General features: G+C 40.3%; 1 protein-coding gene across 1 annotated transcript in view; it reads right to left on the reverse strand.

The window, feature by feature from the left end:
- Positions 1-22,458, reverse strand: part of MYO5A (myosin VA) — a 70,295-nt gene extending 47,837 nt beyond the window's left edge. The window contains exons 1-5 of the mRNA XM_029958683.1: positions 22,325-22,458; positions 6,643-6,799; positions 2,472-2,615; positions 1,621-1,702; positions 54-161 (exon numbers count right to left, since the gene is read on the reverse strand). Of these exons, the coding sequence (XP_029814543.1) occupies positions 54-161; positions 1,621-1,702; positions 2,472-2,615; positions 6,643-6,799; positions 22,325-22,386 (553 nt within the window). The 5' untranslated portion in view covers positions 22,387-22,458. The remainder of the gene's footprint in view (positions 1-53; positions 162-1,620; positions 1,703-2,471; positions 2,616-6,642; positions 6,800-22,324) is intronic.
- Positions 22,459-24,078: the final 1,620 nt, after the last annotated feature.

Here is a 24,078-nt window from a genome sequence, read left to right on the forward strand (position 1 = left end):
AAAACACTTGCTAGTATATCAGAATTGGGATATGACCGTGTTTTACAAATTACCTAGCAAAGTGCAGGCCTGCCTGGTGTTCACCATTTCCTTAGCATCATCAACACCATCAATCACAGGGCTTCCACCTTGCTTTGTATAGTGAAAGTAATTTGCATTCCCTGTAATAGAAAAAACCACACACTGTACACACATTGATGCAGAAATTCACAGCACATCTGTAAAGCTGTGTTATGATTAAGTTGCTCTTGGCAGAACCCAAGATTTGACATATGTCAGTATGTTTTTGCCTTCTGGCTCATAAAACATGTTTATTCTAGAGAAGATTTTTTCAAGATTCAACAGTGCAAGTAGGTACTCTTAAGCTACCTGGTTCCTACAGTAGGCCCTCAAGCATATTCTCTACCTAACCTTGGTTCAGACTTCCACACCTGTGGAATAATCACTTGGGAAGCAGTTATTCTCCAAGTCTGAGCCAAGTGGCAGGTGCAGAGTTGACAGCAGCAGCACTTTGGAATTATACAGCAGGTATTCTGCTATTAATGCATCAGGATATTGTATAATATATTTTGCCCATTTTCTTCTCTTCTCTCATTTATGCTCTGGCTCACTCTTATGACTATCTGTGATCCCTTCTGGCTGGTTGGAGAATGGAGAGCTTCACACCACTCTGGACAGCACTGGGCTCCACGGGGAGAGCAGCAGCTCTCCTGGGTACTGTGTAAATTCCTACGGTTCCAGTGGCCATGCTTCCAGCTGCACTAAAAGACTCCTTTTCTTCTGATCTGCTAAGGTTCCAAGAATGCTCAAAGAGAAGCCTGCTAAATGGCTTCTTTAGTTATAATGACATCAGTTCTTTTCTTTCCTGTGTCAGCAGATGTGAATCCTAAATGTGCCAGGATGGTGCAGAAGAGCAGAGAAACACTTTAGAACTATATTTCAGAAACCAGCACTGACAGGCTGTGCAGTTTTCCCACTATGAAACTGACTTTTAAAAACATAAAAAGAAGCACTGAAATTTATACCGAGTTGTTAAAATGATAAGGTGATTGCCAGTCTTAAAGTCATCATCATGCCTTTCTTCTACAAAGCACCAATTCCTGTCAAATGAGCATCCTTTCCTTTATTAACATTTTGATTTGAAAAATGAAAAATTTCACTTATTAGTTTTGTGATCACCAGGTTAGCAGAGAGGGTAAAGTAATTGTTGGTAACAGCCCAAGTGAAAGTATGTACATGCAAAATAAGCTTTTCAGGTGCTTATATGAGAAAGGGTAAAATTCTCTAGTGGCTGGAGCAATGGAAAAAAAGTTTTAAAGGACCAAGAGAAGAGAATTTCACCCTCTCCACTGGAAAACTACCCTGGAATCCAGGACACAGTAAGTCCTAGTGACTACAACTGCAGTGTATTAGAGTAAATCTGTTACTTTTATTTTAACAGAAAACCACAAAGTTTGAGTTCTGCCATTTTAGATATTTTCAATATATTTTAGTACTTGAAGGTTTAAGAGTTTAGAATTTAAGAGGCAGCAATTCTTCTTTTGGCTTTTTGGCTCAAAAAGGTCAGAGATGCTGCTTTGTTCCTACAATCCCACAACACAATGAACTTGAATTTCGTACCTAATCGTAGAGTTTTAAACTCGGGTAATGCTGCAGAGGCACAAAGCTGGTAAAAGATGTGGTAATTTCTCTCCTCTTCTGCCTTTGAAAAGAAAGGGATTCATTATTTTTCACCACTTAACAAGTGGCAGGAACAACCATGAGCAGGATAAATTACTATGTATAATGGTTTCTCTAGCAATACATTAAGAGCACAGTAGTCACATGGAAAAAGGAAAGATAAATCAGTATCTATCATTTCCTTCTTGGTTAATTTAATCCATTTTCAACAGCAGGAAGCATGCAGACATTTTCACTTGCAAAAAAAAGTATGATTTCACTTTTCAGAACTGTGGATTGCTATTAAATATAGATCAGGATTCTATGGGTGGGTGAAATGATCATACTTAAAAGCCTTTCATTTTCCAAAAATAACTAATACCATTCACCTCAGCATTTATAGTAAGCTGGTAAAGGGAGTATCTTCCTTGCCAAGGCAAAGCTTGAATTTTAAAATGAAGGACAAACACAGCTCAGAAGGTTATGACTCATGACCACCACCATAATTCTGAACTTAAGCATCTAAAGTTCAAAACTTCAAGCAAAAAAAAAAAAAAGAAAACCACTCTCTTCCAGCTAAACCATGTGGAATAAGTCTCTCATTTTTAAAATATATGACAGCACTTCATGTAACATCCCTACATGGTACAAAGTGTAATTATTATTTTTATACCTTTAGGCAGTCAGTCAAGGATAAGTCCACTTTTACTGAGCTCTAGACTATAAGGTAGGCAAAGATGGAGAGGAAGTGTGGGAGATGGTGGATTGCTCAAGTATGAAATAACAAAATGAAGAGATTACATCAGTATTACCTGAAACACCACTCTTGATTTTTCCAAGAGGTAAGTTCTCATGTTAGCACCAATGATTCGATACCTCTTATCAAAACCAATTTCAATGTATTTCCCAAAGCGACTGCTGTTGTCATTCCTTGTAGTTTTGGCATTTCCAATAGACTGAAAAAAGGGAAAATTGTGAAAGTTAGACACCTTTTAGAAATTATCACATTTATTTAATCATCTACATGGCTCATAAACACTTGACAATATTAATCTAGTCCTGATTTAAAAATAATCAAGAATTTAATAAAAAACTATCTCCACCTAGTCAACAAGTTACACCAAAACATGGTTACTTCATTAATGCAACATCAGGAGCTGATCTTCCTAGCAATTATTTCACTTTCACATCGTCTGATTTTCCAGCTAAATATCCTTCATTGCTCTCAAAAGTCTTTTAAAGGAAATAAAAAGTCTAACAGAAAGCTCATACATACAGATTTTTTCCAAGGACCTAATAAAACTATAACAGTTATTCCACCTGTATATATTCATACATGTAGGTGTTCAGATATATGTATAGTACTCACAACCTCTGTAGATTGACCTATCATAAACTCACAGTCAGCAAACAGCCCCTCTGTTCTCCCTGGCTAACAGTTTGTTATTATTATTACTCTCTAATCACCACATTCCCAAGCTACTTCTACAAACATGTAATTGAAAAATATTTACAGTGTGCCTATGTATAATCTAAACATAAACATGCACAATCTGATGTAATTTGCCTGCAACTGAACCCCTTCCATTGCAGTTTGGTCACTGACCCAGAAATATCTTCAGTGATGCCCTTTGTGCCTAACTTTCTCAGATTAATTCAATGCAGCTTCATTCACAACAAACAGTATTTCATGTATTTCCTCTATAGTTCAAGGGCAAATAATGACTGTGGTTCCTACCTGGCCTTGGTGCACCTTTGCCTTACCTCATCAGCATTGGGGTTCACCCCACAATAGGCACCAGCTGGATGTATCAGAACTCAAGGCATGCAAATCACAACATGCTAAACTTCTAAGAAAAGCATTTTCTATTCTCAGTGGTTTAGACATGACATTGTCATTCACTTTCCAAAAAATTCCTAAAGATATCTCTGTATCAAAAGGACTGGCATTTGGAATAATTCAGGTGGAGCATACTGCCTTTTATCACATGCCACTGTGTGCATGTTATCAAGCACCTAACTCTGAGGTGCACCACAGTTGTATTTATGTCCTAGTTTCCCAGTTCACGTAGCCATCCACAGGAACTCTGTACTGAAATAAACTTGAGAAAAACAAATGAGAGCAAGCAGCACTGCTGAGTATCCCAAATCTGCAAGGAAAAGGCCAGTGAATGGGTCGGTGCCAGCTGGTACAGCCTGGAAAGTGGGGATTAGACTGTCAGAACCCCACGACAGCAGCAGCAGCACACACACACCCAGTCGAGCAGATGTCAAAGTGGGCATCAGATGGACAGTGGCTGTAAAGGATCTAGGAACAAACTGCATCTCTGCAGCTCTAAGAAATACTGAATTCATTCAAACTGAACGTACCTTAACTGCATTCCTGCGTTTAAAATTATTGGTCCTGTAATATATTTTGTTGTTCATTGGAGCAATATAATATTACAATATTTTCAGAAACCAATTATTGCTTTGAAAGGTATTACTGATAAAAATAGTTAAGAAAGCCTTTGGGATTATAAGATTGCTTACTAGAGTACATATGAAGCTGTACCATTAGCACAGCTATAGAGGGTAACGAGGAATGAGAGGCAGAAAACTACATACAAAGATGTGTTTTATGATTTGTCAATTTCTATACTTGCAATAGGAAAAATGTATATAGTTGCTGACTACAAAAGTAATCACTTAAATAGTTGCTAGAAATGCACAGTGGTCTTTTGACATTACAGAGTATTTAGTAGGCAAAGATGTTGTGAAATTCTGAGACGAATGATGGTAGCTCATAAAATACTGATGTTTAGGTTGTCCAAACAGAAATTTAAAAATAAAATTACCTTCTGCTCCTAAGATTTTACAGTCAGCTCAGCAAATGAGGAGATTCCTGTTTTTAAAATGAATTACTCATTTTCTTCTTTGTTAATTTGTGTTTCTACTTATTTGTCAACTGAAGAATTCAAAACATTAATTATGCTATCAGAGTCTGTCTCAACACTAGATTTTACAACACTCACTCTAAAGCTTACTTAAAGTTTAAGAGTTTGAAGTTAAAAGGATAACTTTCATCCAAGTATAATAACCTTCGAAGTAATTTAAATATATATTTAGATATATCCATGTTCATGAAATTGTTGTTATCCCAAGAAAATAAAAATAAATCATCATCATTGATTTTTAGTGAATGAAAAAAGGTATGGATGGAAAGCTCACTTTTAGTCCTCGACTTCCTCGCTTTGGGAAATTAACTCCATTAGTGTTTGAGCTGATGGTCACTGACTAGGATGTGGGGTCCAAGGAGTGAGAGAGGAGAGAGCAGGATGTTTGCTTTAGGTTCTGAGACCAAACAAAAGAAGTGGCACAGGAAAACCTGTAGGGAGTTTGTATTTCACCCAGTGAACAGCCAACCACAGACCAGTCCTGCAGAGCCTCTTCCCAGAGCTGGCCCTTGGCAGGCTGATGGTGAGGATGGGACCATCACCATGGGGGGCAGGGGAGGCAGGAGGGGCCCTCAGCACCCCTGTTATCCACACACTGGATCTCAGCGTGGCCCTGGATGGTGTGCTGCACTTACTGCAAACACTGGAGCAGTGCAAGGTGTGCTCTGGGCTCAGCTCACACCTCCAACAATGCCACTGCTCCCCAGGGCACAGGCTGCTCCCCAGCCACTGGGGCAGGTCCAGCTCCAGGCAAGGTTCAGCTTCCCTGGCTTCTTCCCATAGCTGGACATTTGGATGAGTCACTGCACAACACAGCTTGTTTTATCACACAAAAGTTTCAAAACACCACACAGCACCACAAACCAGGCACTATTACCTTGAGACAGACACACAACTGTGATGGGGCAGCTATAGTTTGACTATCATGAACTCCTCGTGCCAGGAGGAAAGAAGGAATAAAACATAGATCATTTTTTAAAATACCTGAGAAAGAAAACAATGGCAGCATTTTGCATTTCAATTTCACTGCATGCAGTCTATTTACTCATAATACTTCACACTACTGCACAGAGATGCCCAACATCTACCAAGTGGTCCTAAGCATTTTCTTAGGCTGTTCACAGGCATGAGCATGTGTGTGCCTATGGGCAGTGCTACTTCTCTTGAGAAATTCCCCCAAGACTTTCTGGTGAATCATTTCTTAATGTAGTTCCTTAACTTCAGCCACAACTTGAATCTACACAGGTTGGCAAAACCACAAGAAACAATTCAGATAAGGCTAAGAAATCTTTTCTGCTTGGCCATGACATCAGAATTGCACCACCTCCTGAGTTTCCCAGAGAACAGGGATCCTGAAGCAGGAGGCACTGTACATGTCCTCTCACAGTGTATTGTCAGCATCTGTGCTCCCAAGCCAATGGCTTTGGGACTTGACTATAGTTAAACAAATTTCCTGAACTGAAACACTAGTCTGAGGCAAAATTACTTCCTCTGATGTGTTTTTTCTCCTCTGAAAGAAATGGTGTACATTCCATGTAACTCCGTTTTCTCAGTCTCTCTCCCCTAATTTTATTTCCTAAAATTTAACATTTGCTTTACTTAACAACTCTCTTCACTTAAAAGTGTAATCTACCTGCCCCCAACGTGTGATGTACATGTTCAGTGGGTAAGAACAAAAGTTTCATCCTCTTTGGAATTTTACACACCAACCCAGTCTTCTGCAATTGCATTTGTCCAGCAGTCTTGGAACTACCAGTGTTGCAAAGCTGAAGAGATTTAAAGCAGTTTTGATATAAAAATTACTTTGTTATGTAAAATACATTAACAATACTGAAACATTACCTCCCACCTTTTCTCAGTCTTTCATAAATGCTACACTAAATGATGCCTAAAGCAACTCCTTGTAAATGGATGAAACACAAAATTTTAATATATGTTTATATATGTTTTAAAAAAGCATGGATTGCTCTCTCTATTGAATGCTTATGCTAGACTCAGAATAATAACTGCAGCTGGGGTGGGGGGCTTAGTGCTGTAGCTCTCTTACCTCCATGATGGGGTTGGAGGCCAAGACTTTCTCCTCAACATTGGCTTCACTGGCAGATCCACTGACCGTGGCAAAGTACCTCATGGCATACTTAGCAGAGACAGTCTTTCCAGCTCCAGATTCCCCACTGACAATGATTGACTGATTTCGCTCATCTCTGAAACACAAAGACATGTTAATTCCCAGCTATTCTCTCAAGGACACTTATTTTCTGCATTCCCCAGCTTGGCAACAACCCTTCCACCACAAATGTTAGGAAAACAGGAATAAGGTAAATGCACACGGCAGAGACAAGGCAGTTAGTTACCAAGCTGCCTGAATGGCTGACTGGACTGCCTTCAACCAGGATGCTCCATCAGGATGGATGCTGCCAGGACAGCCCAGCCAGCCAGCAGAGCTGCTTCAGAGAACCTGGCTACACAAAGGACCTGTTACCACTATTCACTAGGTGCTTCTGCAGCTACTTCTATCCAGAGTCTGTGGTATAGTGCTCCACTAAATTACCAGTGTTCATTAGTAAAGATCATGAATGCCATCTTACAGATAGAGAAATCAACAGCAGAGTCAGCCACAGAAACTTTTCGTCCTTCTGATCTAATCACCAGCTTTCCCCAGAATTGTTCTGGATCTGAAAAATTCAAGCATGGCTGTTCAGGACACAAATAGCAGCTTTGGAGTGAAGACAGTCCCTTTGTTGTGAAACAATTTATTTTCACTTAAAAAAAAAAATTTCCATTTGCTACTAAAACAACTTTCTCTCAACTCAAAGGGCATAAACTCCAACTGTATGACTAAACAACAAGCTACAAAAAACCAAGGAGAGAATTTAGCATTTATAGAGCCTGAAACTTTTAAAATAAAGATCATATTTGCTTTATACAGTATTTCACATTTTCAAAGCAAACTAAGTTAAAATGAAAGATATTTCAAAGTACTCCTCTGAGCTGGGTGAGCTTAACTCTATCTTACACACTGGAAAGTGCAGAAAGGAGGAGTGATACTTTCCCCCAAAGCTTTACAAAGCTGGGGCTGAGAGTATAGCCAGGCTGCAGACCAGGTTGCCCTTACAGCACAGGAACTGTGAGCAACACTTCAGGGACACACATATTCAGGCAGCACATACACAACAGGACCTGCCAATGCCTGCTGAGGCCATCAGTAAATGCTATGCAGGGGGAACAAAGACATTCCCACGGAGAAACTATCTGTGGTTTCTGTATACCCTAAAGGTCCTCCAGAAGATCTGTGGTTCTATTTCTGGGATGGTAAAAAAAAAAAAAAAGCTGCTGATGAAATGTTGAAGCTATTTATCAAACATGTATAAATTATACATGTTCCTTTTCCAAGTGATGTATGGGCAGCCTATCCACCTCAGTCAGAATGGGTGGTTTAGTCTCGAATTGGTGTTCCAGGTGACATGTCAGGCTTATGAGCCTGTTGGTATCCCTACATTCTATGAGCCCCCAATGGAAACTGCATAATGCATCCACAGCATATGTCCTTGGCAGGGTCCATGGTCCCAGAGGTGAGAGCCCCTCCTCCTCATTGCTTTCTTCCTCTCTCTCCCAGGTCCATGTCAATCAGTGTCCGTGGGCACAGGCTCTGGGTAATAACTATTTACAGATGGTGTTGCTGTTCTCAAGCTGCTACCTATCTTCAAAAAGAACACCAAGCCCCCAGATAAGAGCACAGCTCCATCATCCACTTTGTGCTGCTCAAAGCCACAGGCTCAATCAGCCTCTGGTTCTGTCACCCATCCCTGGGAGAGCCAAGGTGGCATTCGTTTAACCGAATGAAGGTATCACTTGAAGCAGATTTTCCACGTTTTGGTTAAAGGAAATTATTTTAAATGGCTCAAGTGCTGCTTTAAATGTAATAGCAAACTGTTAAGAAGATCAAAGCAACCTAATTTTACATTCTCAACTTCCATGTAACACATGCAATAGGTGTGAATGACTACAGCACAGTTCACACATTCATACACACCAAGCTGTCTGTCTCAGTAGGAAAGTTGTGGGAAAGCAGAACTGTGCAGCTTGATACTGGGTTTGTGTAGTCCAGGTTACAAAGACTGAACTACCAGAGATGCCAGCTTTGGCCACAGGTCTCATGTGACAGGGGTCATCACACCTCTGTGCAAGCTCCCAAGGGAGGTCTGTGTGTCAGGGATAGTTTGCAGTAGCAATGAAGATTTCCAGCTGTAAAATGTACGAGAAAAATTCTTGTTTCTTCCCTATTCCACCTCCCAGAGTCCACTAATGGTAGACAGAGGTGTGGAGGAGAGAGCCTGCAGCTCTGCACGTCAGGAGACCTCCTGGTCAAATAGAGCAGCAGCAGGACGTGGGAGAAGTCCAACCAAATGCCCAACATCCAGGCTTAACTGGGACAACTGATAACAAACAATTTTGCTCTCCTGCAGACAGTTCCTGCAGCGAGTCAAAACCAACCACTTCTTCACAGGACTGGCACTACTTCTCTTTTATTTCTCCTATGCTCTTTCAAATAGAAAAAAATTCCATGCCATTCTAAAATACAAAACTTCTGGTCTGATTTCAGGAGTTGCCTAACACAGGAGACACCAACATAACAAGCTTTTCATTTGTAGATCACCAGTTTTGTTTCATGTATTAAATATCATTAAATATATGAATACTCAAGAACCTCAAGTCCTATGAAATAGATCCTTTGATGGTTAAGCTTATTTTTAGCTTAGTTCTCAGAGTACAAAAGGCTTTCAGAAAACCAAGGAATGTAAACTCAGTAAGACAGACTTCTGACAAAACTGTCAACAAAAAACAAACTCTGTTGCCAAACTCTGTTCCAAACATGGAAGTAAAGGTGTCTCATCCTAACTGTCACATCCCTCAAGGACATGTGTGGGAGCATGGAAAGTGCACACTGGTTTAGCAGCCCCTACTCCCTTCTCGGGATCTTGATATTTACAAAGACACTGACGAAAAAATGAGTTTGAAATAATTTCCCCTTGGGGATACTGTTGCTAATTAGCCTAGAGTTTCCTTCCCCCATGTCATAAGATACGAAGATATACTCTCCTCCTTAGCACTCATTCATGTGCTCAGGAATAAGGGATTCATTATTATATTACTAAGTACATACACACATTTCATAGATTTGCCTAGGGAAGATACAGCTCGCCCTGTGTGAGCTGAAAACATTGCTGCTGTCTCTTCTGCAATGACTCTCTGTCTGCAGCAGCTACAGCCATCACGAGAAACAAAGGGCTCCCTCAGCGTCCTCTCACCAGTGCTCCATCCACGCTCAGGGCTGCTCTTGTCTTCAACAGGACATTAGTCCATTGTTTTGCTTTAACACACTAGAGTGGCCATCCTCGAGCATATTATTCTTTCTGCTTTTTGGCGGAGGGAAAGGAAAACACAACAAAACGCCCCAAGATCACGCTGGACACTTAAAGGAGAAAGGACAATGTAACACAAACACCACAGCAGCAGGGGATGAGCTGTTGCTGCCACAACCCCGGGGAAGACTTGTCTTACACATGTCCTACCACAGGCAGCAAGACACTTAGTCTATGAAGAAGGAGGGTGGAGTGGTCCTGCCAGGCAGCTGTGCCAGCTCAGCAGAGGGATCTTTTATGTCATTAAACTTCAAAGAAACAAAACGCCAAATTTAAAAGAAAAATAACAAGTAAACTAGAATCAAAATACCTCGGGTAATGTATGAAACGTAGTGAGAATTATCGTTAATGATTTGTTATAAGCAGTGGTCCTTCCAAAATATAACCTCTGCTTATGTCAAATTAAATTTCCATAGTCAGGTTGCACTAAAGACAAAACAAAATTTAAAAAGTGCCAAACAAAACAAAGGAAAAAAATCTCTACAAAGCAAAAGTAACATCCTCCCTGAGTTCTTTATCAGGTATAAATAACACCTTTAGAGTTATTTTTAGTTAAACCATTAGCCCCTGACCTTTGACCTGACATTTTGAGCACTTAACATGTCACCAGTCAGAAAAAAAAGCTATAATTAAAACTTTTAGCCAATGAAACAAGTAAGTAGGGCAGCAGCTTTATGTGACACCACTGTGCAGCCAGATGCCACAAGCCATTATCTGTGCAATACTTCATCTCCTTGCAGTTGTTTCTCTGCATAAAACACATAATTAGATGATTTTAAAATTAAGATTACTCCTGAGTAGAGGGAAGATTTTAATTACGCTTTTACAAATAGAAATGAGGAAAAGCAATCTGGGAGATGAGAGGTGGAGCAGTCCTCTTTCAACCCAAAGTGTTTAACAATCAGATCCTGCTATACAGAACTACGTCACAGTGAAGCAATACTAAGCCAAATTATCCTGAAAAGAGGTATTTAACCCCAGCACACTGAAAGAGTTTGACTGGGAGCAGTTTATCACTCATGGAAACACCTCATGTTATACTCAGGCATTGGTCAGGATTACATTCAGCTTCTGCCATTTCTGAACAGTGCAGAAGAATAAAGGAATGACAAAATCACGTTAAAACTTCCATTTTAAGATGACAGGCCCAGACATTCACAAGCTGGAATGTGAAATGATAGGCCGAGATTGCTTACAGGATCAGGGGACTTGGATCGGAAACCTTCTATATAGTTCTTTCAGGCCTATACTTTAGGAATCATGTGAGGGTAACAGCTATTTCTTGACAAATAAAAGAGTGAAAACACACTACAGAATAAATAACTGATAATTTAAAGTACTGTTATCTATGACAAAAATAATGCAGAAACAGATTTTTGCACAGGGTGGTATTTTTAAAGAAAATTTTGCTTTATCTACAGAATTCTGTCAACAGGCAATATGTTTCTGAGGAAATTCACTGTCAGAGTGCCAAAGCAGAATAGATGTAGACTTACCTAACTCCTGGAAGCTTGAGATTACAGCCTACATACCAGCAGGGCTTTTTCATGCTTTGAAAAAATGCTGCAAAATTTAACACTGAAGATAGCTTCTGCTCAAAGGAGGTTCAGCTTTGAGGAAAACAGAGTGCAGCAAACTGACTTGAGATACCTTACATGCAGAAAAGGGTTCTGCAGATTATGAATGAAACGACGATGCACAAGAAACCAGCAAGTGGTTTTAAAAAAATAACCTTGCTTTCAAGAGGTGAGAAACAGCTTTTGTTGAGGATGTACATATATCCTAAAGCAATGCTTCTAATAGCAGTGACTACTACTAACTTTTAATTCTGTATTTCACAGAAATCTATGGTAGATGCTTTCAGAAGAGCTCAGGATGAAGGAACTGCTACTCCCATGAGGTCACAGCTGTCAGATAAATTGGAAGCAAGAGCAAGACTGTCACTGGGCACCTTCAATGTGTAGAGAGTGCTGCAACAACACTGACTGATCATTGATAGCTGTCATCATCCAAGGCAGCTTTTAATGATTTCAGTTGACCAATGGAAAAATTGAGGCAAAAAAGAAAAAACAGTGCAAGAAATGAAACACTGAAGTTACTAACATTAAAGGCAGAGTTGTCAATTTTCAAACAATTTTCATTCAAGATCACTGCACCCACTTAAGCTGGTTCCCACAAAAATCAAAACAGCTTACTGCATCAAAGCCATTACCTCCACAGCAAACTGTCCAAACAGATCAGGATAATCAAGACATATAGACTGAAAAATCCCTACAGATACCTTTGTTTACCTTCTTCCTCTATACCAACTGAAATTTCCTCTCTGAAGCAGGAACACTAAAACAGTTAAAAACCTCTCCATCAATAAGTATTTCAGAAGGGATTAAAGAAGCCTGGAGCTATTCAATTTAATCATCAAAGCACAAGACTGTTTTTGTGCTTTTTTTGCTTCCTACGACTCATGCATCGGATGTACCACTTGATCTTGTCTTTCAGACTCATGACTCCACAGCAAATAATGTCAAATAAATGTATATAAGCACACACACCACAAAAACATCATCCTGGGAAAACAAACAAAAGGAATATAGAACTACTGACAAAAAAAGTAACACAGGAATTATTGATATCAATCTCAATATTCCTAGCAATTCATTCCTACCCAAGCTACCAGCATCTCTCCCTGGCAAAAGCGTATCATTAACAGCTGATTTTAAAAGATTCTGATATGGACTTTGAAATGTTCGCCTGTGATGAACTACATCAAAGTTGAGTTGTCTCAATGTCATAGCACAGATGAGATTGGCAGAAAAGATCAGAGTGTAATATCCTCGATATATCATGAAGAGAGGAAATAACAGGGCAATTTGATGAGAAGAACATTAGTACTTTGCCTTTGATCCTAAATCATCTATGTTCGTTAACCTTGAGGACACTGCCAAGGTGCTGATGTTTTTAAGGAAGCTTTTTGTCAGGGTGATTTGAAGGCCACCACCTTCAGGACATCTTCCCCCCTTACTGCTTCAGTGCTAAAGGTTAAAATAAATCTACTACCCTTTTTTTTTTTTTTTTGTGAAGTTGCTACTGACTTATTCTTTTCCTTTGGAATAAACATGTTTAGGTTATGGCTAAGGGCACCAACCCCATTGCATATGACAGTTTCGTTTTTTATTTAACTCAAAACAGCACAAACTGCTGCTAAAGGCCTGATCCTGTGATCTTCAAACATTGAAATCTCCTACTGCTTCAATGCAAGAGCACAATAAATAGCTTTTACTTAATCCAGCAGTGACAGTCTGGTCTTCTTTATCTCACTGCTGTTCTTCTACTGCAGTTGTGTGGTGATAAGGTAGACTTGTAAGTCTGAAATTGCTTTACATTTTCAAAACAGTGAATTTTGAATGATCAAAGTACCTGACATAAACTCCTAGAGAAGGAACCTGTGACTCAGGGAACATTTGGGACAGATCCTGTCCTCATCACACACACATAATTACCACTAACATCGATGTGCGTCATACCCATCGAAGACAGAAAAGGAACTTAGTGCTTTGCCATCCTACAGCTAAATTATGGTAGCAGGATAAACAACCCAAGAAAATAACTTAAAAACTAATGACACCGCTGAAAGGTCAGAAGGTCAGATAGGATTCACTCTGAAATGCTGTCAAGGTTTGAAATCTTGCTGCACTTCCATCAGCTGCAGCTGCTCTGACAGCCATAGGATTAACCAGGGACCAACAAAAACCTGCTTTAAGCTTTGTTTCATGCTATACATTCTACACCATAAAGTAGATTTCCAAACCCCTCAAGGATACACATACATACATCTGACATGATTTAATGTCTCCAGCAATACAAACAGAACTCTGACCTAAGTAAACATTCTATTTTTTGCAATCTCTGAGCATCCCCATTGCATGTTTGTGGCAGCATATGACTAAAATAACCTGCAGTATCCACAGTTAGAACATTCACACGTCTTTGTATCTGAGAGCATGACTAAAAAAACCTGTATAATAATTACTGTTTTCCCTCCATGAGGTTCTCATAACAAAGCCAAAATAAATGAAGTTTACACAATGCCACTTACAATAAAAGCAGTGTGAAAGTACTAAATATCATTGTAACTGCTTTACTGATGTTCACAAATAACTCAGAAGTACTGTTGTTGATCAAAGAATCACAGAATAGAAAAATACATCTAATAATGCACATGTTCCAAATAGCTCATTCAGTCTTGGAATAATTACCCACAGAACAGATTTTGAACTCCTTTTTGTGAAACCCATCAGATTTCATCAGGTATCAATATAAAGGCAAGAGTTCTCTGTAGTGTTCAATGTTTTGTGAGCTTCACAGAAAGCAGCTTGATTAACTCATTAAGAAATTTAGGAAGGACTTCCCAGCTGCAGGTGGCCAGGCCCAGCAGGCTAAAGGGAGCACTGTCTCCAAGGGACTGGCATCTTCCAATGCAGGAAAGAGGATGCACAGCAGACAAATGCAGGGAAAAGAATAAAGCACCAGAAGGACAAATCCATGGTATAAGATGAATAAGGTTTTGCACAACTCATCTGAAGGCTCACTAAATAGGTCTGATTTCAATAAATGTTGACATAGAGTGTTTCCTAAAAATATCAGTAATCATAAACTTGAAACCAAAATATACTTTTTTTCCTAGGACACACTTCTTTTTTCAGCTCAAAATGTGGTCTGGGAGAGATACAAGGAGGGTTTTTTTGCAGACTCATCAGTCTGTGCTCTCCCCAAGATCTGTCCTCCCAGCCCCCTGCCAAGGTAAGTCCCAGGTTCACTCTTTGGGCCATTTTGCTCCACTTTTCTGTGATGCTCCCACTGTTACAGTTACTCGTTTTTCTAAAAGACCAAAAGTGCTTCTACACTAATCCTAAAATAAAAGGCAGCTGTAAAACCCACCAGTGCTGGGAGGTTTAACACGAGTCAATGCAATATATTTAGCTTCCCCTTTGCCTAAGGGTGGTGTTGTGTGGCAGCAAACAAGGCTGTGCCTGCTCAGCCACACTCCTTCAGCGCAAAGGCCTTTGAAACTCAGCCCAGGGCATGCAGCATCTGTTAGAAGCCATTATAAAACCTGGCAGCTCTACAAACCCAGGATTTGCTTTTCAAACAGAAGTAATTTAACTGTTCAATAAATAAATAAATAAGCAAGAATTCATTCAGCAGTTTTCTAATGCTCTTGGGCTGATGCAGAGCAGCAGCAGCCAGCTCCAGGCTGCCTTCCCAGCACCTCTCACATCGAGGGCAGGAGGCAACATCTTGTCCTTCATCAACCTTCTGAACAAACTACTTTAATAACACAGCTCTTTGCAGCCCTAAATAAATTCTGTTATTCCCTGTTTCTGGATTTGGGTGGTGACCTCCCTAACATGGGAAAGCACCCTCCTTTGTCCTCTTACTTTCCAACTTCTTCCTCGAGCCCACATTGCACAGGTACACCCTGCCATTCTCTCCACTGCTGCTGAGCTCCTCTCCCTGGGAGGTGACCTTCCTCTGGAAAAGTTCTTCCCTGCGACCAGGCAGCCCTGACAAGTGCCATCCCAGCGCTCTACCTTCACCCCTACTGCAGGAAACCCTTTCCCTTAATTTCTGAAGTTTCCTTCTTGCAGTGCTGCATTGAACAGCAGGCACAGCCCCTCCTTGCCTGCAGAGCAGTGTCATCACAGCATTCCCAGCGCCAAAGCCTCCAAATCCACTTGTATTGGCACATCCCAAAAGGTGCGGCCTGACACAGATACATTTTCCACCCTCAAAGGGCTGGTGTGTGGACTGACAAAGTAACTGTAAAACGTCCAGAATGTGCAAAGTGCTATGTAAGTGCTCAGGATGATTATCAGAGACTAAAGCACTTCAAACCTGCTCTGTGATGGGGGGAAAACAAAAGCAATGAAAAAGTGAGTCACTAGTGCTTTCGCCCCAGGAGCAAGTGTCACTTCTCACACAGAACAGCAGCCACATTTCTGGGTCTCTTGCACCTGCACACCCTGTACCCATCGGTTTACTTTGTCTATCTGGATCTAACACGCCTGACACATCCCAGTCTTCATAGGTGCCATGCATTAATGATTCAGAGGATTCTCCAGCTGCAACCTTGAGTCACAACAATTGCTCCCGACTAAGCAGTAAATGAATTCTTTGTAAAATCATTCACTTTTAATAGGCATGAAGCATCAATGCCATAAAACATGCTCTTTAATCACATTTATAAACGTATTTCCAGTTTAGCTTGTTCTTTTAAGCCTAGCAGCATTTCTCACTGACATCTTTAACTGCTGGAGAAAAAAGGATGTTCTGAGCAGAGAACAGGGACTGGAAGCTCAGTGCCTGGGACCAACTGTGGGCTGATCCAGGCACAGCCACAGCACACCACCTCTGCCTTACTCGACTGCTAAACAAGCAGAAATTGATACACTAGTATTAGAGGAGACAGACTTTGGTGAATGTTTGTAAAGTGCCTGGAACACATGAAGTCTTCTGTGAAAGTAAATGTTATTACGCAATGGTTGTTACCTGGCACAGAGACCCCTTAATGCTGCAGGAAAGGAAGGCATGAAAAGTACAGCATGCTCATTTTTGTACACTGAAAGCATTGAACTGAACTGTTGCACTATCAGTTATGTACTTTATTCTCAAGTATTTTATTGTCAAGCTGATGTGATTGAGGCATCAGACGCAGGACCAGGACTTTCAATTCAGGGGCTCTGTGCCCTCCTTTTGCTGCCTTGCTGAACTCAAAGCTGCCTTCCCACTCCCCATGCCCATTTCAGCTTACAAAATGGAAATAATGATACTAATCTCTTCTGTAGAGGACTCTGAAATCTGCTCATGGAACATGTCAAACAAAAGCGAAATATTACTGTTATGCATAACCTGATTTCTCGCAAGTCTGTTCCAGCTGCAAACTCAGCCACTCCAAAACACCTCAGGTTGTTAAGCATCTTTGCTCCTCTTCAACAAGAGTCTGGTGAAAGCATTCTGTAATACTCTCACGACCAGAAGATGCACCTTTTTTTTTTAATTAAAAAAATGCACCACTTGCCACTGTAATTGTACCCAGGAAACACAGCTCTTGACTGTAAAAACGTCAAAAGGGGAAAAGACCATGAATTGTCAGTAACATCTCCCAACACATGCAAATGAAGAAAACTGAGGTCAGCACATGCTACAAACCCATGACAGATTGCACTCCAGAGGAGCACAAAGATGAGCCAGCACTATGCAACTGATTTATCTAGGGATTAGTCAGAGGTCGCTCCTGCAACAGTTTAGGAAAGCTCATTGCTTAGCTACCGGCAGGACACCTCACATGAACTCCAGCTTCCAGCTAGGACCATACTCAACCCTTTTGTTGCCTAAAAACAATCACTGCATAGAGAAGTAGGTCCCTTATGTTATATCAAGTTGATTCCCCCACCTGCTGTCTTGTACCTGTAACACCACGAAACGTCAGACCCAAAGTATTAGAGACTACTCCAAAATCATCTCATCAGAAAGGACCATTTTCCCCTTTTCATTCTAATTTTAACGTCATAAGCCCAAAAATACCACTTCTTTTCAAGGTAGATATTTAATTTAAGAAGTCCTATGTCAAGGCCAAAAGTAGAAGAAGGCTGTTGTATGTTTGTCCAGCACCCACTGCAGCAGGCTCTCATTCTGTTGTTAATCATCCCCTTCCTGACTTCTACCAGTGGAGAACAGAGTATCCATTTATCACTGGGAAGCAAAGCAGCAGCTGATCAGATGGGATAAGCTGGGATGCCTAAGGTAACTGGAGCCTAAGGTAACTGAAGACTGTCAGTCAAGTCACCTGCTTTTAAAACACCTACTCAACAGCTCACCAAGCTTTCTTTTGAACAAAAAGTGACAGAAAAAAAACCTTCCTGTAGGTGAAAGCCATCAGACACATGCTGAAAATCTGACAAAACAGAGAGGCAACCTGCTGATTACAGGTAATTTAATGAAAAGATACACACTAACATTGAATAAATCATTATATTTTGTCCAAATTGAAAAAAGCAAAACTTTGGAAATTGACACTAAAAACTGTTGCTTTTCACACTGGTATTCATTAAGTTTTATATAGGTCTCATCAGTATGTAATTCTGTTTGCAAACATTATTTCAACTTGCATGATGCTAGACAACTTTACTAATTAATCAGAAGGAAATCTCACAGTTAATTTATTAAATTGAATCTGCTCTATCTGTCATCAACCACAAGTAGGATGGAACGAATCAGACCAACAAAGTTCTGATAAAAAAATTCATTATCTTAATTACTGCAATATACCCTTAACTAGGCAGGGGAAGGAATCCTGTGCAAGAGTGATTTTGAACTTCTTTCCCTAATAGTGTTAGGACACTGGTAATCATAAGTCTCATACATTAATGCAGGTATCATGCAATTCTTAACAGTTTCAAGAGTATAATCATCAGTGTCTTACTGCAAACCATACAGTTAAAAATGGAGGCTTCTTTGAATTACAAAGAAAATGAGCCACCCCTGCTGATGGTTATGATTCCTACTGAAGTTGTAATGCTTTCCAAAAAAAAAAACAGAGGAAGAGACCTGCTCCAAACCCTCACACCTGTGGTCTGGAGGCTCATACAACCCAAACCAACAGAGTTACTGGTAAGTATGAAGCACACATAAACCTAAGTCTAACAATTAAAGTGCAGTTGTGAAACTAGTTCACTGCTTGTTTTGGGCACAGCAGAGGAAAGGTGTTGGAAACAAAGCTGTCAGTCTGTGCAGAGGAGCCACAGGAGATGGAGAGAGAAAAGGAAAAAGGTACAAAGGCACAGATGAGAAGGGAAGAGCAGGGAAGAAAAGAAATAATAATTCCAAGTGAGATTAGTCTTAAAAGAGCTGTACACATCTTCCTGCACTGAAAAAGACAAGAAGCTACCGAGCAAACAGTAACCACTTATTTCACTGTCAGCTATGTCACACTGTCACAGATGAGCCTTGTTCCTTTCCACTAACCCTCCACTGGAAACTGGTGATGGAACTGCTGCTGGAAGAGGCAATACTGGCTGCTAAAACAGGCCCACCACCCCACAGCCACAAATACCACGTCATTTGGCTCCCGCTGCACAAGAAATGTCACATGCAAAGGTATCCTTATGTGCTGCTTTACACTGCAGTTAACCCCAAGCAGTTGCTGAATATCATTTTTCATGCCAGATGTGTGCTCCAACCATGGCATTCCAGTGGTCAACATTTTTGCACTGTATTTTTCTGAGCATGCAATGCAAATATTTCTGGTGCAACCACTAGCTTTCCTGGTTGCTGCCATGGGGCATTTTCTTCAGATGAAGACTACACAGATCACTTAGTTATAACCATGCACACAGAAGGACTTTCTCAGCACAGCAGATAAATTAATGGAGCTGGAAAGAACAAATTCTAAATCACTAAATTATAAATTAACAAAAAGACCTAAGGAGTAAATATTTAGAAGAGCTCCCTGAAGCCTTACGGATAGGAGCATCATGACTAATTATTCCAGTGATCATTTAAACATGGAGTTAGGAAATATTATAAACAAGAGAAAAATAAATCTCACCAATTTCATGCATAAATGCAGATTAATGCCATATGAGTAGCTACCATATGAATATTCAATGCACTTATTAAAGCATTAATAAAACAGTCACAGACAATCTGATTTTCATTTTTAAATAACCAGCTGCAGAAATGTAAAACTGCACACTTTTTTTCTTTAACGTCACAATTCAGAAGTAACAGGTGATTTGTTCAGAGGGTAGAAAGTATTGGTGAAGTTAAAGTACTGTCAGTCATAAAAGAATAACAAATTGTTTCTAACACGCAGTCACACAAAGGAATTAATTAAATAATGCAGAAGGACTATTTAAGATAATTTCCATGGTTATATAATTTCTCATCACTTGTTTCAAAAATGAACTTCTACCGCGTCTTATTTGTTGTTATTCAGGACAGAATTGCCAGAGGGTGCAGCAAGAGCTGGAGAGCAGGCAGTTAAAACAAAAAGGAAAAACCACAGTGGAAACTCCAGCCAAAATCTCAGTCCCCCGAGTCTTCCCCTGAGAGCAGAGAATGCCAGTGATGGCAGACAGACATCTCCATTGCACAGGTTCCAGCTAACAGGCCACAGAACACAGGCAATGCAGCAGCTTGAAATTTCAGCACCAGTGAGAGGTAAACCCCCTTCACACAGTGGTAGAGTCAGCCAGTGGAGAGAGATCCCTCTTCAACCTCTTACTTCCACTGGTTAATATTAAGAATGAAAATTCTGGGAATTTGGATGACATCCCTTACTGACATGGTCCCTGTACTGTGCCTCAGACATAAAATAAGGCTAATAAATTATTTTGTGGAGCTTTTAGAGGGACTTAAGCAGCAAGCCTGTATAAAAGAGCAGTGATGAAAGAGCCATGATACAGATGTGCCTGTCATTAAACACAGTTCTGCCTTTGTATTTCCATACCAGATTGTATGCCTATTTTCTCAGCAAAAAGGAAGCAAAGCAAATATCTCTGCCACTCGACAGTGCAGATGTAGGGTTGTCCTGGTTTCAGCTGGAAGAGAGGCAATTTTCTTCCTGGTGGCTCGTGCAGTGCTGTGCTTTGGATTTAGTGCAAGAATAATGCTGATAACACAGAGACATCTTGGTTGGTGCTGGGCAGTGCTTACCTGAAGTCCAGGACTTGTCAGAGTCTCACACTCTGCCAGTGAGCAGGTGCACAGGAAGCTGAGAGGGAGCACAGCCAGGACAGCTGACCCGAACTGGCCAGAGGGATTTTCCATACTGGGGAAGGTCATGCCCAGTATATAAAGTGGGGGGAGTTGGCTGTGAGCAGCTGATGGCTGAGGGCTGCTGGGGGACACGCTGGGCATCGGTCAGCGGGTGGTGAGCAATTTTACTGTGCATCACTTCTTTTTCTTGGGTTTTATCCCTTTTTCTCTCTCTCCTTTTCATTATTGTTGTTGTTGCTGTTGTTATTATTTTATATTATTTTACTTTATTTCAATTATTAACCTGCTCTTATCTCAACCCACGAGTTCCTCTTCCCCATCCCAGCGGGAGAGGGAGGGAGTAACCGAGTGGCTGTTTGGTACTTAGTTGCTGGCTGGAGTTAAACCACAACAAGAGTATTTTTGAAACACTGGCTCTTTTGCATAAAATGCTGTACTGCATTGTACTGTTTTCTTCTGAAATTATCAATTATGTGGGTATTGTGAATCACTGTATTCACATATACACCTGATTAACTTCACAGCCTAGGGAGCATTTTATTCATTCTAGTTTTTATGCAGATTCTTAAATGAACAGATAGTTAATTTCAAAGATGAAGATTTTATCATTTTCAATCCATTCTCCCCTTGCCTCCCCCACCTGCAGTACAGCTTAAGGGTCATCACAATTAATCCAGAGATATCCCTCTGTTTTACTCGATTAATTTAATCACAGGCTATATTGTCAACAAGGAAAACTGTATCAATAGCTGGCAGCTATCCAGTGAGGATACCAGGGACCATCTTGTTAACCAAAGTCCACATAGTAGCCCAAAAGATCTTTATCCTAGAAACGAAATATTTCAAAAGCTCCCCAAACTGCAGGCTCTTGGGGTGAAGGAGAAGAAGTTTCTGATAACCACCGCCCTTGGGTGACAAGTTCATTTCATGCAACATCTAAAGAAATGAGGATTTCCTGCACAGCTGTTACAGTGTCCTTAGAGACTCAGTTTTCAGGCGCTCTGTGCCATCGTCCCTCTGCTCCCTCTTAATTCTAGTCAACAACAGCCCCAGGCAGATTACGTAGCTGGGACATGACCAACACGACCAGGAGCCTATAATAGCACTCATAAGCCGAGTGATTTCTTTTCTCTTGTCAGTATGACATATAAATACAAAACAGCCAAGAATCTGGCACTTTTCTCTTTAATAATCCACTGTTGATTAAAAAGTACCTCCTCATTTTGCTAATCAAAGTAAAACAACATAACCATATAAAGCACATGGCTAATTTTAGCCCTAAACACTGACGAGATCTGTGGTAATTCCTGTTAACTGTCAGTGGCCATGAACTCCACAGCACTTATAATGCTTTACTGTTCACTAACTTAGGCAATTTATCCTCTTGTGAAATGTACTAAAGCACTGGATAAAAGACGGATCTTGCAAAATATTTCACAAGCTACAAATTAAAGAGAAGGCCGTTGGCCAGCAACTTTGTTCTATTCCTTTCAGAAAAACAATGACTTAAAAGACTTGTGGTGTACAAACCTGGCCATCTGCTTGTATGCTTCCTCAGCCACTGCAAAGATATGTGGATCCATATCCCCCATATTTTGGCCACTGTATGCATTGATGATATCTTCGCCATAGATAGGCAACTGTTCATAAGGATTTATGGCCACTAAAACAATACCTACAAAGGAAATGAAACAAAAGGAATCAGTAATAGTTGTTTCAAAACAAATGCAACCAAAAATGGCTTTAATATCAACTATTGTTCAAACCTTTCTAAAAGTACCAACTAAAGAATAAGGATCTGATATTACTGACTTCAACAGATATTTATTGACTACAGTTTTGTGTATAAAAAGTGTCACAAGAGTTTACTTCCTCTCTCCTTTGGTAAACACATCAGGGACAACTTTTTACGTTTTCTCTCTATCTGCCTTTTCTAAAGCTAGCATGCACAAAACAAACAGATTGAGAATGTGTTAATTTGAAACACTGCCTGTTTGGTGCAGAAAACCAATGCATGTGCATTGTACTTCCCTGTGTTTTACTGTGAATTACAGATGATAATGTGATTTGTGAATTATAATGACCTTGCTGACTGCCAGTTCGGGTATGTGATGTATGTTAACCCTTCAGCTGTTGTACAGTGCCCAGGAATAACTCTTTCAGTTTTTGTGTCAAGCAACAAAGTAGAGACATGGTGTAACCTCTGCCAGTCAGGCAGGACAACCTCCTGCTCAAAGGGATCAGAAAATCCAAACAGTAGACACATTTCATAGGGCTAACACAGTGTGATAAAGTCATGTAATTAGGTAATTACAGCTCTAGAAGGCTTCATAAAACATTTACCTTACACATCTGCGTGTGTAACTACTTACACCTTCCATTTTCTTCCATTTTCCATACCAATTTAACACATATCTGGCTTTGTTAACACCATTCATCATTACAGCACTTCTGAACTCATGCCATTATTTCACTCTCTCCACACAGGAAAACTTGAGTCTTACTCTGTACAAACTTCCTAGACACAAAGTGAGACCTCAAATGCTTTTGGAAACATTTTATTTTTCATGAGAAATGTTTATTCCTGCCAACAGGAATAATCTGACAAAGATTCCTTACACATCTCTCCCCTGCAGCATTTACAATGGGTAGGGAACACTTATTTGCCCCATGCAGGGGTGAAAACACTGATCACTGCCATGTGAGACCCAGCTGTGCTCTCCTCACATGGCAATTCCTCCCCACCTTGGGAGTGTGATAAGGGGGAGGGGAAATAGAAACTCTAATTTTAACTGTAGACATTTTAAAAATATAATTTCTTCTTACATGTATGTGTTTTGGTGCCTAAAAGTGACAATGCAGGTGCAGATGGCTGCACAGTGACTACAGCAAGCCAGATACACATGCGCCTTGGACAAGCCATCCCCGAAGAACCTGCACCAGAAACGTTTCCATAGCACTCAACTCGCTTCTAAATTTGCTTAGAAATTCAGCCTTACATGCACAGACTTCCTCAGTGCAGATCTCAGCTCTCTGCTCTGTGCAGATCACAGTGCTGTGATGTCTATCTAAGAAATTTTCCATCGAAAAACTGGGAGAAGGGAAATGAAAGCATCTACAGTCTGGCACTGCTGCTGGGAGCATTATCCCATTTTTAAATCCTGTCATGCATTTATATATCAAGCACAAGCCATAGCAAAAACATTATAAACAAGAGAATATATTGCAGGAACAGATCTGAGAGATCTCAATCTATTTCCTCATATATAAGGCAAGTTTAATGT

The sequence above is a fragment of the Manacus vitellinus genome, unplaced genomic scaffold (genome assembly GCF_001715985.3).
Source record: "Manacus vitellinus isolate BGI_N305 unplaced genomic scaffold, ASM171598v3 scaffold_16_pilon, whole genome shotgun sequence".
NCBI classification, from domain to species: Eukaryota; Metazoa; Chordata; class Aves; order Passeriformes; family Pipridae; genus Manacus; species Manacus vitellinus.